The sequence below is a fragment of the Galeopterus variegatus genome, unplaced genomic scaffold, assembly GCF_000696425.1.
Source record: "Galeopterus variegatus unplaced genomic scaffold, G_variegatus-3.0.2 Scaffold335, whole genome shotgun sequence".
Classification (NCBI taxonomy): domain Eukaryota; kingdom Metazoa; phylum Chordata; class Mammalia; order Dermoptera; family Cynocephalidae; genus Galeopterus; species Galeopterus variegatus.
This window is the reverse complement of record NW_007726446.1, coordinates 191,613-205,310: the sequence shown is the minus strand read 5'-3', so window position 1 is coordinate 205,310 and position 13,698 is coordinate 191,613. Positions and strand designations below refer to the sequence as shown.

General features: G+C 41.0%; 1 protein-coding gene across 2 annotated transcripts in view; it reads right to left on the bottom strand.

Moving 5' to 3' along the window:
- MYO3B (myosin IIIB) overlaps positions 1-13,698 on the bottom strand; it is a 393,995-nt gene that overhangs the window by 199,827 nt on the left and 180,470 nt on the right. For both annotated transcript variants that reach the window (XM_008567646.1, XM_008567647.1), the window contains exons 18-21: positions 12,763-12,910; positions 11,347-11,500; positions 10,062-10,150; positions 8,184-8,313 (exon numbers count right to left, since the gene is read on the bottom strand). In XM_008567646.1, coding sequence (XP_008565868.1) covers positions 8,184-8,313; positions 10,062-10,150; positions 11,347-11,500; positions 12,763-12,910 — 521 coding nt within the window. The remainder of the gene's footprint in view (positions 1-8,183; positions 8,314-10,061; positions 10,151-11,346; positions 11,501-12,762; positions 12,911-13,698) is intronic.

Here is a 13,698-nt window from a genome sequence, read left to right as displayed (position 1 = left end):
AAATGTCATAGGAATTTTAATGGGGATTGCATTAAATGGTTTGGAGGTTCCTTAAACAGCTGAAGATAGATCTACCATACGACGCAGCTATCCCACTGCTGGGAATATATCCAAAGGAATGGAAATCATCAAGTCGAAGGTATACTTGTTTCCCAATGTTCATTGCAGCACTCTTCACAATAGCCAAGAGCTGGAATCAGCCCAAATGTCCATCATTGGATGAGTGGATATGGAAATTGTGGTATATCTACACAATGGAATATTACTCTGCTATAAAAACGAATGAAATACTGCCATTTGCAACAACATGGATGGACCTTGAGAGAATTATATTAAGTGAAACGAGTCAGGCACAGAAAGAGAAATACCACATGTTCTCACTTATTGGTGAGAGCTAAAAATTAAGAAATAAATTCACACACACACACACACAAAAAAAAAATCCGGGATGTGGGGGGGAAAAAGATATAACAACTACAATTCCTTGAAGCTGATACGACAAGCAAACAGAAAGGACATTGTTGGGTGGGAGGAAGGACAGGGAGGAGGGAGGGAGGTTTTGGTAAGGGGCAACAATAATCAACCACAATGTATATCGATAAAATAAAATTTAAAAAAATTTTATTTGTTATTAGCATAAAAAAAAAAAGTTTAGATGAGGCCATACTACAATAGGATGAGCCCCTAATCCAATGTGACTAGTGTCCTTATATAAAGGGGAAACTTGGACACAGACATACACAGGCAGAACTCCACAGGAAGATGAAGGCAGAGAGAAGGGTGGCACAGAAGTCAAGGAATGCCAAAGATTGTCAGAAAGCCGCTGGAAGCCAGGAGAGAGGCCTAGAACAAACTCTCCCTCAGAGCTCTCCAGAAGGAACCAACCCTGCCTTGACCCCGATCTTGGACTTAGCCAATACAATTCTGTTGTTTAAGCCACTCAGTTTATGGTACTTTAATATGGCAGCCCTAGCTAATTAATACACAGGCTTAATTGGAGTCAAGACTTGGATTTCAGCTCTAGTTTCCATCTTGCAAGAGTTACTGAGCTATTGAACATATATTTATTGAGTACTTTCTAGGCCCTGGGCACTGCTCTGGGTCCTGATACATAGTAGTAAATGGAGCCAATAAGGGCTCTGCCCTCAAGGTGCTTACAGTCTAGCCTGGGGGGTGAGGGGGAGACATATGTCAGCTGCTTATGGAGACAGTGAAACAGGTGACGAGATTGAGTGGGGAGGTGTGGGGCTACTTTCCACGGGGTGAACACAGGTCATTCTGGAGTAGGATGGGCCCCTAATCCAATGTGACTAAATTTGATATCTGAGCTGAATTTGAATCACAAGATAGAGATGGACTTATAAAAATCTGAAGAAAGAATGTTCCAGGAGAGTGAGCAGCTGAAACAGAGCAGGAAAAGGCCTGGAATATCTGAGGAATATCTGGGATGAAGACAGAGAGAGAGTAGAAAAGGCCCAGGAGGTAGGGACAGAGAGGCAGGCAGAGACAGATCAGGGAGGAGTTTGTAGGTAAGGAAAGGAGTTTGGATTTTATTCTAAGTGTGATGAGAACTCACTGGAAGTTTTAAATGGGGGACATGATCTGATTTATATTTTTAAAAAGACTACAGTTTAGCAGTTAGGCTATCTGAGACAAGAGGAGAAAACAGCGTCCAGTTAGGAGGTCCAGGTGAGAGATACTGTAGATGCATCGTTCTGAGATCTGCTTTTGTCCTCACATGGTGTTCTCTGTGTGTGTGTGCCTGTGTCCACATTTTTTCTTTTCATAAGGACTCCAATCATTTTGGGTTAGGGACCCACCCTAATGACCTCATTTTAATTTGATTATTTCTATAAATATCATATTTCCAAATAAGGTCACATTCTGAGGTATTGTGGGTTAGGACTTCAACATACTTTTTGGAGGGAACACAATTCAATCCATAATAAAGGGTCAAAAAGATGAAAGATACTATGTTGATGAGAATAATCACATTGAGAGGAATACGTAGATCTGCAGAAGAGAGGAAGAAAAACTTCAGGATCAAAGTTCTTGTGAAGGTGAGAGGAAGGAATGCAGAGGATAAGCAGAGAGCTGTCCTGTAATAAGAGCAGGGACAGTCCAGCCCTTTAGATGAGAAGGAAGACAGAGAAAACAGGAACTGACTCAGGTGGATGGGTAGATTTGTATTATCCATTTATTCATTTATTCAGCAAATATATATCAAATGCCTGCTCTATGCCAGGTATTGTTCAAGGCTTTGAGGACACCATAATGGGCAAACCAGATAAAAATCCCCTACCCTCTTGGAGCTTACATTATAGTGAAGAAAGACAGACAATAAACAAAGTAAACAAGCAAAATGTATATAGTATACAAGGTAGTGATAAATACTAAGGAGAAAAATGAAATAAGAATAAAATGTGAAATTGGTTGAAATTTTAGACAGGGTATCCAGGAAAGGTAGATTTTGAGAAAAGACCTAAAGGAAGAGAAGAAGTTAGCCATGGGTATGTCTTATGGGAAAATGTTCCAGATAGAGGAAATAGCAAGTACAAGGGCACCTACATAAATCCTACAGCTAACATCATACTTAATAGTGAGGACGGAATGCTTTCCCGAAGATAAGGAACAAAGCAAGATGTCTCCTCTCACCACTTTTGTTTAATATTATACTGGAAATCCTACCTAGCCAGTGAAATAAGGCAAGAAAAAGAAATTAAAAGCATAAGATTGAAAAGGAAAAAATAAAAGGGTTCTCATTCACAAACAATGTGATTGTCTATATAGAAAATCCCAAGGAATCTGAGAAAACAAAAACAAAAATCTCCTAGAATTAATAACTGAGTTTAGCAAGGTGGGAGACAAGGCTATTACACAAAAATCGATTGTATTTCTACATATCAGCAATGAACAACTGAAAATCAAAAATTAAAAAAAGTTCCCAGAATACTTAGATATAAACCTAACAAACATGTATAGGAACTGTATGCTGAAAACAACAAAATACTAATTAAAGAAGTCAAAGAAGATCCAAATAAACAGGCATACCATGTTCATGGTTCAGAAGACTCAACATAGCAAAGATGTCAGTTCTCCCCAAATTGATCTATAGATTTCATGCAATTCCAGTCAAAACCTCAGCAAGATTTTTTTCTAGATACAGACAAGCTGCATTTAAAATTTATTTGGAAAGGCAAAGGAACTGGAATAGCCAAAACAATTTTTAAAAAGAGTAAAGTTGGAGGAATCACACTACTTGATTTTAATACTTACTATAAAGCAGAAATAGTTAAAACGGTGTGGTATTGGTGATGAGATAGATACATAGATCAATGAAACAAATCCACACAAATATAACCAACCGATTTTTGACAGCAGTAGAAAAGCAATTCAATGGAGAAAGGATAGTTATTTCAACAAATGGTTTTGGAACAACTGCACATACTTATATATTTTAAAAAATGAACCTCAAGCTCACATCTTATGTAAAAATTAACTCAAACTGGATCCTAGATCAAATCTAGAATGTAAAAATATTCATTGAGCATCTATTCACACACAGCTACGCACATGGGTGTGCCCTGGCTCTCACTAGTCAGTCTTTAACACCCCTGCTCAAGTTTTCCTTTCTCCCCCTGAAGCTGCCCTATTCAGGAGCCCACCCTGACCACCCACAGCATCATGAGCCCTTGGGCTCAGCAGCCCACCATCACCTCCCCACCTGCGTCCTCCCCACGCCCTCCTGTGTCCTGAGAGCTTTTCTTCAGCATCCTATTCACTTAATCAACCCACTTCCACCTCCCTCTCCTTTTCAATACTGCAGACCCTGACTTAGAAGGCCTCATCACTCCCAGACCACCCAAGTTTCTCTAGTCTCCTGTTTTAAAAAGCAATCTCTTCCAAGAAGCCTTTCTTAGTTAAAAGAAATCTGTGCCTGTGTTGATCCATGATATTTCCCTGACTTTTCCTTCTATTTTTACGTGTATAGACATAGTGCATATATTGCTTCACTTACTGATTTACATGCTTATTCAGAATTTATATTTTTTGGGCATCCTTTATATATTTTGGGATTTGTCTCTGACCATTCTGGCTGGAACTTTCTTTTATTCCTTCTAGAAAGCACCCATGCACAGCACTGTATCTAGACAGATACTAAATGCATACTTGTCTATTGATTGAGATACACTCAAATTAGAAAGAAAGAAGCAGCCTGTGGGTGCGGAGGAACTCACTCCCCAGGGCTCCCTGAAGGAGCGAGCTCATGACAGCCGCCGGTTCAGGAAGAGCCAATCACCGTCCATATCTGTGGCCCTGAAACTTTGTCACTTAGATTCAGCTTATCTGCCAGACCCTTTTGCTGGACTGCCAGGATAGAAGAGCAGCCATAAGTGGAAAACGGAAAGTCTGAGAGTCAGTTACCTAAAGGCACTCTCTTAATAGCTTAATGCCATTCATTTTGGTAGTTACATAATCAGGAGCGAGACAATCCACAGCAAGGATTTCAGAAGTGAAAGTGTTATAGCGTTTTGCACATATTATAATATGGGGGATCATCTTGTCCCTCCATCCAAATAAAAAGGGAGCAAATGGAAATCAAGAAAGAGAGACTTCACTGTTGACTTTCACTGTGAATAAATTCTGAGGGAGAAAACTAAGAGTCCTCGGACAGAAGAAGTCTATGGTGGCGAAACTCAGTTCTAGCTCCTGAAGCCAAACCAGACTTTGAGATTCAGAGAATGTTCCCTCTGGTGCAACTCTTACTTTTTCTAGTGTCACCCAAGTTCCTAACTCCTTCTAAACCCCAAACTACTATTTGGAATTCAGAATTCATGATTCAAAGACAGAAATGAATTTTTCAAGTTCTTTTTGAAACCTCTTCTCTTCATGCACGTGAGCCTTTTGAACACTTCTCTAGTTTAGCAGTAAGTGGAACATTCCCCAAACAGGAAAATATGCCATGAAACCTTGTTATAACATCTTTCCTTTTAGTCTTTTTCTACCTAGATCATTCAGTTTGAAAAGTCCCAGCTTCATTCAGTTTGAAAAGTCCCAGCTGACAGGTTAGAAAACTGTGTTGCTGCCACATCAAATTTTCACACAAAAAATCTTCAGAAAATTTCCTATGAATAGGAAGGATTACAAAGAAAATTTCAGCACATCTGAAGTGACCCATCTGCAGGCAAAAGAGTGGTTACGTAAGCATGAGGGGGGATCAGAGAGAATCCATATTGACTGTGGCTAGCTCCGTTTACCCGATCATCACTGAGAAACTTGGAATGAGAGTGCCCCTCAGACACAGGCATCTCTACCACTAAATGCAGCTGCATGCCAGCAGAAGGAGCTGCTGGGCAGGGGCTGCAGAAGCCTGGGAGGAGCTCTGTCACCTGGTGACGCTGGGCCTCATGATTCCACTTGTCATGTTTTTTAATCTCTTCAGTACCCTGGGATGTACAACAAGAACAGGATAGTGGGGGCAGAAAACAGGAAAATATCAACCGAATGACTGTCTCTGATTTTACACTATGGTTACACACACACACACAGGTTGATCCTCTCAACCTTGATATGAAATTAAACCAAGCATCAATACTTCTTTTTGATATCTACTAATGAAGGGATTGTTACCTGTCTAGCAGCCCAAGAGGAGGCTAACTTGAAAGGACAGGAAAGTCAGCCTGGGCCTCTCTGAACAGCTGTTTTAGAATGCGAAGGACAGCAGCAGTCCAGCTACCAGGAAACCTCAACTTAACTGGAAGGAATCCTTTGATAAAGAAATTAAAGTTTGTCTTTCCATTTTAAGAGTCTTCCCTATCTTTTAGAAAAAAAATGTTTCTGTGAAATAGGAAAATAAACCATATTACTGTGAAATAGAATGCACATACACGAAAGTGTGTAAAACATGAATGTATAGCATAATAGATATTACAAAGCAAACTATATAACCCCTACCAAGGCCAGGAGCCAGAGCACTGCCAGCATCCCTTAGGGGATCTTCTTAACAAAGGTCCTCTCCTCTTGAATAATGGAATAAATTAGTGCCCAATTCCAGACAGTGGAAAGTAAAAGAAAGTTCTAGTTGCTTTATGGCAAAGCCGTATTACCTTTACCTTCATATCTCCCTCATTGCCTCAACAGTGCCTCATTACTAGAAGTTGTTCTACAAATGTTTGTGGATTGAATGCATTTTTTACATGAATAATACCAGAAAAAGAAAACAGAATCATGCTTATTAGTTTTGATGTTTATTTGTGTCCTCTTAATTATACTCAAAATGTGGAGAAAATCAGGCTTAATGTTTCAAAAGAAATTATTATGCATAATACACAACTCAGAAATACAAGGACACGTTTGTTTCTAGTTTTATTTTTCACTTCTGTTTCCTCCAGGTGGTGTGGAGTGTAGTTATAAGGTAAGAATCAGGGAAAGTTATGAGACAGGAGGAAAACTCTTTCCTAGAAAAGCAAGAAAGCAGTAGGGGCTGTCCCTTTGTTCCCGTTCCTCCTCACCTACAGGCGAGTCAAGAAAGAACAGAGGCTCCCTGCAGAGCCTACTTTCTGTAAAACGCCACCTAGTGTCCCTGACCATGAAATTGTTTTGATTTTGCCAAAGACTGAAAAATTGGAAATTCCAAAGCTGTGAACAGATTTGACAAGTCATTACTCAGGTTTCATGGGAGAACGTAAATGTCAGCTGAAGAATCATTTGGACAGATTTTATTTCAGAGAGTACGTCGCCTATTAATAATGGCCATGTCTTCTCCTCTGCACAGAAGTTGACCGAGAAGGAGTCTACACCCTTGAGTGTTTGGTGAGGAAACACCAGCCAGCCCTGTCCACACCTGCCCCCTGAGCTCCCAGGGGGGTCCATAATGAATTAAATCCTGGCTTTCCCAAGGAAAGTCTGGAAGGAAGCTGGTGGGCAGCCTCCGAAGGCACTTGCTGCTGGTTTTGTTTATGGGAGCACGTACAAAGACAATTAAGAATCTGGTTTCAACCTTTCTTCCAAGTTAAGAGGACGCAAAGGTTCTAGACTGTGGCTTTTTTTCCTTAGTCAGGTTTTTTGTTCCTCTGCAAGTTGCTAAAAATCAGACCTCTCTTTCAGCATGCAAAAGTCCCATGCTGGACACGGGTGCCAATGATTTCAAGAGGCATGTGGGAAGAAGGGAAGAGGAAGTGATGGACGATGACAAAGAAGTGTCTCCCCTCCTTTCTTAAAAGCATCCCCACAGCTGTTTCCAGACAGAGACTCCAAAACATAAAGCCTTTGAGCTGTGAACCTCGCTGAAGGCAACAGAATCCCAGGTAAATCAAAGGTGCTTGACCCAGTTAGAATTCATTTGGCAAAACAGCAAAGACCTGGAAGCTCTGTTCTTTGGCCCTAAGTTTCCTGCTTCCAAGCACAAGGACTAACAGAAGTTGACTGTAAATGGGCAAAAGCCATGAATGTAGGCCAGGGAGGGACCTGTTCCAGGTGGTCAGGAGAGTGGCGGGGTGGCGTCAATGACTGGGTGGGAAGTTGGACCAGGTGACCTCTGAGGATCCCATGAATAGATTGCCTTGACTCTCCACACTCCCTTCACTTGGAACCACACAAGAATAGAAAGAACTTTCCCAGTAATTCAATAATTCTAGGTAAAATGAGACCACCTTTGAGTGCTTAGCATGAATTAATAACATAGAATTTTATAAATGGAAGAATAAAAAGAAGCAAGAGAGAGTGAAAAGTCTAAGAGTTGATGTTATGGAAAGCGCGCGCACGTGTGTGTGTGTGTGTGTGTGTGTGTGTGTGTGTGTGTGTGTCCACACCTGTGTATATACTGATGCTGTGCAATTAAATTATAAAAGAAATGATCACTTTTCTTTTCTTGAACTTAGTTATATAGACCCTTATCTCTGCTTAAAGAAATTCAATGTTAGTAAGCGCGCGCGCGTGTGTGTGTGTGTGTGTGTGTGTGTGTGTGTGTGTGTGTGTCCACACCTGTGTATATACTGATGCTGTGCAATTAAATTATAAAAGAAATGATCACTTTTCTTTTCTTGAACTTAGTTATATAGACCCTTATCTCTGCTTAAAGAAATTCAATGTTAGTTGTGCAGCCCTGGCAGAATTTAGACATTAACTGGAAAATGTTATTTGGGTTGGTACATGCATCGGGGTTGTCGGGGGTTCCCAGGTACCTGTTTTGGTCAAAGGGATTGAGAAGAGTTGCTGAAGAAGCTTGTTTTCTGACGTTCTCAGGACTATAACCACATCAGCAGGAAGAGTGTCTCTGTTTTTCTCAAGCACCCCAGAAGCATCATATAAAACCTACAACACGAATAGCAAATAACAAGTTAGCTATATCAAGTATTTATCGCTGGCGACACTGGCAAGCTATCTGGTCAGTCATTAATTGACCTCTGTATAGAATTCAGCTTAACACACATGCTTTCAAATCCAGAGCACCATTTCAGAGGAAAAATTGTAATTTTGACAGGCCAGTATATCTTAACTTTTTGTCTAGTTGCTCTTTGAAGAAAAGAGTCCTATCAAAGATATTCCACATCAAAATAATTATTTAAATACATTAGACTCTCACTATGTGCAAAGCATCCATCCTAGGAGGTAAACATGATTATTAGCTCCATTTTACTGGTGGGCAAACAGAGGCTTAGAGACAGGCTGAATAAAGGTCACACATTTTACAAGTGACAGGCAGACATCAAACCCAGGCAGTTTGGCTCTGTGCTCATAACCACTGTATTCTTACCACCTCCCACGGTACTCACAGGAGCTGAATAATTGTTCATGGATGCTGAAAGGTTCTGGGTTCTCAGAACAGAGTGGATCCAGATCAGAGAAATTTTAAGGAACACCCCAGAGAGTCCCTTGTCTACTAATAAGCTTTGGATAGCAAATGAATTCAACAAAGGACACAGAACCCAGAGGGTTCCTTTCCCCCCTAAAATCAAGAAAGAAGAGGTAGAAAGAGGCAAGAAGAGGGGTGGGTGGGAAGTAGATATAAAAGGACAGAGAGAGGGAAAGAGAGGTGAGAGGAGAGGACAGGCATGGGGGACAGCAGAGAAGAGTGGGCAGGAGGATCAGGTAGATGCTGGTGTCTCGGACTCGGAGGACATTAACGTGTGGTCAGTCATCAGAGCTAAGGCCAATGAAGGATCTAAAGGCAAAAGTTGGATTGCAGTTTCTAAAAAAGATCCAAAACAGACACTGTAAAGTACTCTGTGGACAGGAAAACAACCCCCTTTCTTGTATTGGAATTGCTTTTCAACCAACACCCATTCAGGCAAAATTCATTTCAGTGTCATGATATGAATATGAAAGATAATTTTGATACACCTTAAATCAATAAAATGATCCAAAATGCCTTTTATTGAACTCCTACCCATTTTCTGGACCTAGGGTCTCAGCAGACCCCACAGGAACCAATTATCCGTAGTTCAAATGGCTGCTTTGGGAGTAACATGAGCGATGCGCTGTTGGCTACAGGACTAGAGAATTTCCTGAATCAGTCACTAATTTGCTTCAGGAACTTGAATTCAAGACTGAGGCATAATGTATGAAAGTGGAAATTTAATTTAACGTAAAACTTTAACATCTGGATGATGAAGTGAATTTTTTTCCTTTTCATCTGGGCACTTTTGGAGCCATTAGACATATGCTTAAAGTGTTTAAAAAGTTGAGCCCCACTGTGATATTAACCCTGCTCTATTACCTACACACCTCCAAATGACTTTAGAATGTGAGTATTCACCACTAAACACTGTGGAAAGCTATAATATGCTTTCTCTCTGGAGAGCTGTCAGTTCTAGGCCAAACCTCAGGTAAGAAGCAGATGGCAGCTCTGTGGGCCACCCCAGTGAGAAACTGCCTCTATGCCATGGGCAATTTTCTGTGAACGGCATCACAGAGAAAGTTTGGGAATTATGACTAGGTGTTCACGAAGAATTAAAAGGAGAAAGAAATCTGCAAACGATTTCACGAGTGGCACAGACAGGGTAATACTGACACTTACTCTTTGTCCAATTCAGGTCTAGTAAGGATCACACTCGCCTTACCTTGCCAGCATAGTGCTGAATGCCAAAGCACAGCTCCACTCCTTTGGGCCTCCAGAAGTATTTGCATCGTAGGTTATCTTCAAATTTATCTGTGCGGATTTTCATGTTGGAAAGTTACAATATGAATTGTTTGCCCTTTCAAACAAAAGCATCCTCCTCGAGCCATGAGTGGTCCAGAATAAGGGATTTCAGGCCAGCCTGATATTATCATTGCATATACAAGAGTTGAGAAAAATCACCTGTACAGTGGGCATTTACCTCCTTGTTTTCGTTTAGTTGTTTACTGTTGTTCTTAGAGTCAGGCTGTGCCCTAAGATCACATGTTCTCCTGCTGTCTCTAAAAACTACTAGCATGGACATCAGTGACACCACAGGCCCTGCCAATTAGCTTTAGAACCATGAAGATATCCCATGAAAGGCAGATAACCCTGATCTAAACTCATCTTGGTAACTTGTGACAATATTACAGATAAGAAAAAAACACCGAGGGTGACAATTTCAACTCCTAGAAGTGAATCTGTCCCACAAATCAATTTTCCATTTGGGAAAGGATTGAAACTTGCTGTTCCTCCCTCAACAAACAATTTTTGTATTTTGGTTACAGTGGTTGAGAGCCTGCTAGGCGTGAGGAACTGTACTAAGTACTAAAGGGATGCCAGGATTGGGACTTCGCTGCCCCAAGTATCTCACAATCTAAGTGAGTCACAAAACTCATGTCGAACACAGAAGATTCGAGATGAAGAAGAAGGTCAAGAGGAACAGGGGGAAAATACAGAGGGCTTTCGATGCCAGGAGTTCCACAGTCATTCCATGGATAACAGTAACCTAATGAAAGGTGGCTGAAGAAAGATTACACCAGCTGGGACGTCCAGGGTAGAGGGGAAAATAAGAGCCTGGGAGTCAGAAGAGTGGATTAACTTGTACTAGAGGCAGATGGGGGTCCAGGCAAAGATATGAGAGGGGGGTACAAAAAGGAGGGGAAGTAAGTATTGGTTATGGGAAATAAGAGAGGGGAAGGTGTAAAAATGATATCAACATAAGGTCATAGTATTTGTGTTGGCAGAAATAGGAAAGTGGAGAGGGTTTAGAGATGGTGATGGGTTTTCTTCAAGACACAAATTCTACCAGGACATTTCAATTCAATTACAAACAGGGTCTATATTTTTACAACCCACCACTAGCTAAAATACATAAGGTGGATTCATCAAAGCATACTCATTTGATGACATATGCCAAGTTTTGTTCTAAGTGTACTGTATATTCCTTTTTTCCAAAAGGTACCTACCAACCAGGGTCTGGTCAGTTGCTTGGGGAAACCGACTTTCCTCATCCAAAAGCGCAAGCAGTCCCAGCGGTTTCTGGAGGAACATGTCCAAGAGTGGGCGATTGTCTTCATACTCCACAGGTGTAGCATCAATGCCCTCATTCTGATATTCCATCTGGAGAGAAATGAATTGTGAATCTGCCCAGTCTGGAACTGGCCTCAGTACCTCTAGGATACTTGGGCATGGACTTTCTGGGTCTGGCAACATTGAATGTATGTGGAAAACAGGGTGTGTTTCACGTGTTTAGTAAGGGAATCCCCTACATATAACACTGTGCAAAATGTGTATTTAAGTCTGGCTTACAGGTGGCCTGTGGCAGGCTGCTAAAGCCAGCACTAGCCGTCTCCCAAACACAGACTTGGTAACTCATAATTTAGAAACTAATGTAGAAAGAAAGTGAAGCTGAAAAAGAAATGATTTTGGTGACAAATATGGTTTAAACTGGAAAGAAAGCAGATCTCTATTTTCTGCAAGGGATTCTGCAAGGGAGTCATTTAGGGCTGGAAAATTAGAACTCCAGATTTCCCAGGGAAATAAATGGAAGGAACCTGGACTGAAATGATGTCGAGTTTTGTTTAGGGTGGGCAGGGTAAGAAGGGATATACAGATTTATCCAGCTCCAGCGATAAAACCAAAACTGGTGTTTTAACTCAACGTCTTTGCGCTTATCTAATCACAGTTTAGTAGGTGTTTCCTCACTATTGCATTGAAACAAATTCCTGCACCTATGGGGTTTGTTCAGAATGTTTCTTTGCTGCAACTCTTTCATACAGACGAGAGTCTAGTTAAGTAGGGGTCGGGATGAAGCTGACTCTGCTATACAGTCTATTGCCACAGAAAGGTCCACTAGCTTCTCACCCTGTTTAATTTACCATTAAACTCATAGGGGAGAGACTTCCATTTCTAGAAAACCAAGAACATATTTTACTCTCTCCTGGAGACACTCCTCCAGTTACTGTGGGATCTGGTACATAGGAGATGGGGGATAAAGATGGCTAGTTTAGGAGCTAAGAACCTATGTCCTCAATTCAAGATCATCCTGTGTCATTTTGGACATAGTCATAGATATTTTTAGTTGAATAAGGAAGAAGAGAATTTGGGGCAATACACATGAGTTTTGAAGCAGGATTTAAATAATTGGCTTGTCACTGCCTCCACTCAAGTGAGGAAATGTACCTTTCCACAAAAATCAAAACCTCTTTTTTTCAGACTAAATTTAGACTGTTCATTTATTTTGACAGGACCGCCTCTGCAGTGGTTTTTCTCTAGAGTCTTTTACCTGTTAGCCCAACTAACAAGGTATTTGCTTCAAATTATAGACAGCTTGCAGACACCTTTTCCCCATCAGGTATAGTTACTTCAGAGTTCACTATTACCTGCTCGAGAGCAAAGACACGCTGATTGAAATAGTACTGGATTTGCTCATTGGCGATGTTTATGCAGAGCTGCTCAAATGAATTTCTCTGGAAGTTCTCAAATCCAAAAATATCCAAGATCCCCACATTCATTCCGTCATCTGCACTACTGCATGAGAGAGAAGAATAAAACTGTTGAGAGGAGGAAACCTCCAACTCAAGATGATGAGAATGTGCCACTCATGCAAAGCAGCATCCTGCCACCTCTAGGGGAGGAAACAGTTTGTGTCTTAAACCATTTGTTCCTTTGGTCTTTCAACAGTATTTCCAACTTCTTTTCTCAAAAAAGTAGAATCTTTCAAAATCTTGCTCAGAAGCTCCATATATAAACCAAATGAAAGAGGAGCCACTCTGTTTGAGGCTGCTGCTCATTCATTCTTCCACCTACCTCCCCAGCAAGCTTAACTGGAAGAGAACTCTCCAGAATTTGATGTTGTCTGTTCTTACACAATACAGGAAACCATCGATGCTTAGGAAAGAAAAAGTAGTAGAAGTAGGAGTAATCATAATGTAACACACCATGCTTTAAAACTTTCCATGAATGTCGCATTTGATTCTAAAAACAACACTATGAGGAGGATATTATCCTCATTTTACAGGTAAGAAAAGCCGACTTAGAACGTGCAGCTCATTAAGCTATATGGATGTGAACCCAGTTTGCCCAGCTCCCAGCCAAGCCTGTTCTCTTAAACACTATACTTTAATGGCTCCATCAATCATTAATTAGCCTCTCAGTATAAACACTTCAATTTTCCTGGATCCTATTGTATCTGTTAAAGGAGAAGGCCTGAGAGGTTTGCTAAAGAAAACCCCAGAGAGGACCATATGCTTCCTCTTGCAAAGTCTAAGAGACACCAGGGTTGATGACAGCTCTCTCGAGGCCTCTGCTCCCCAGGG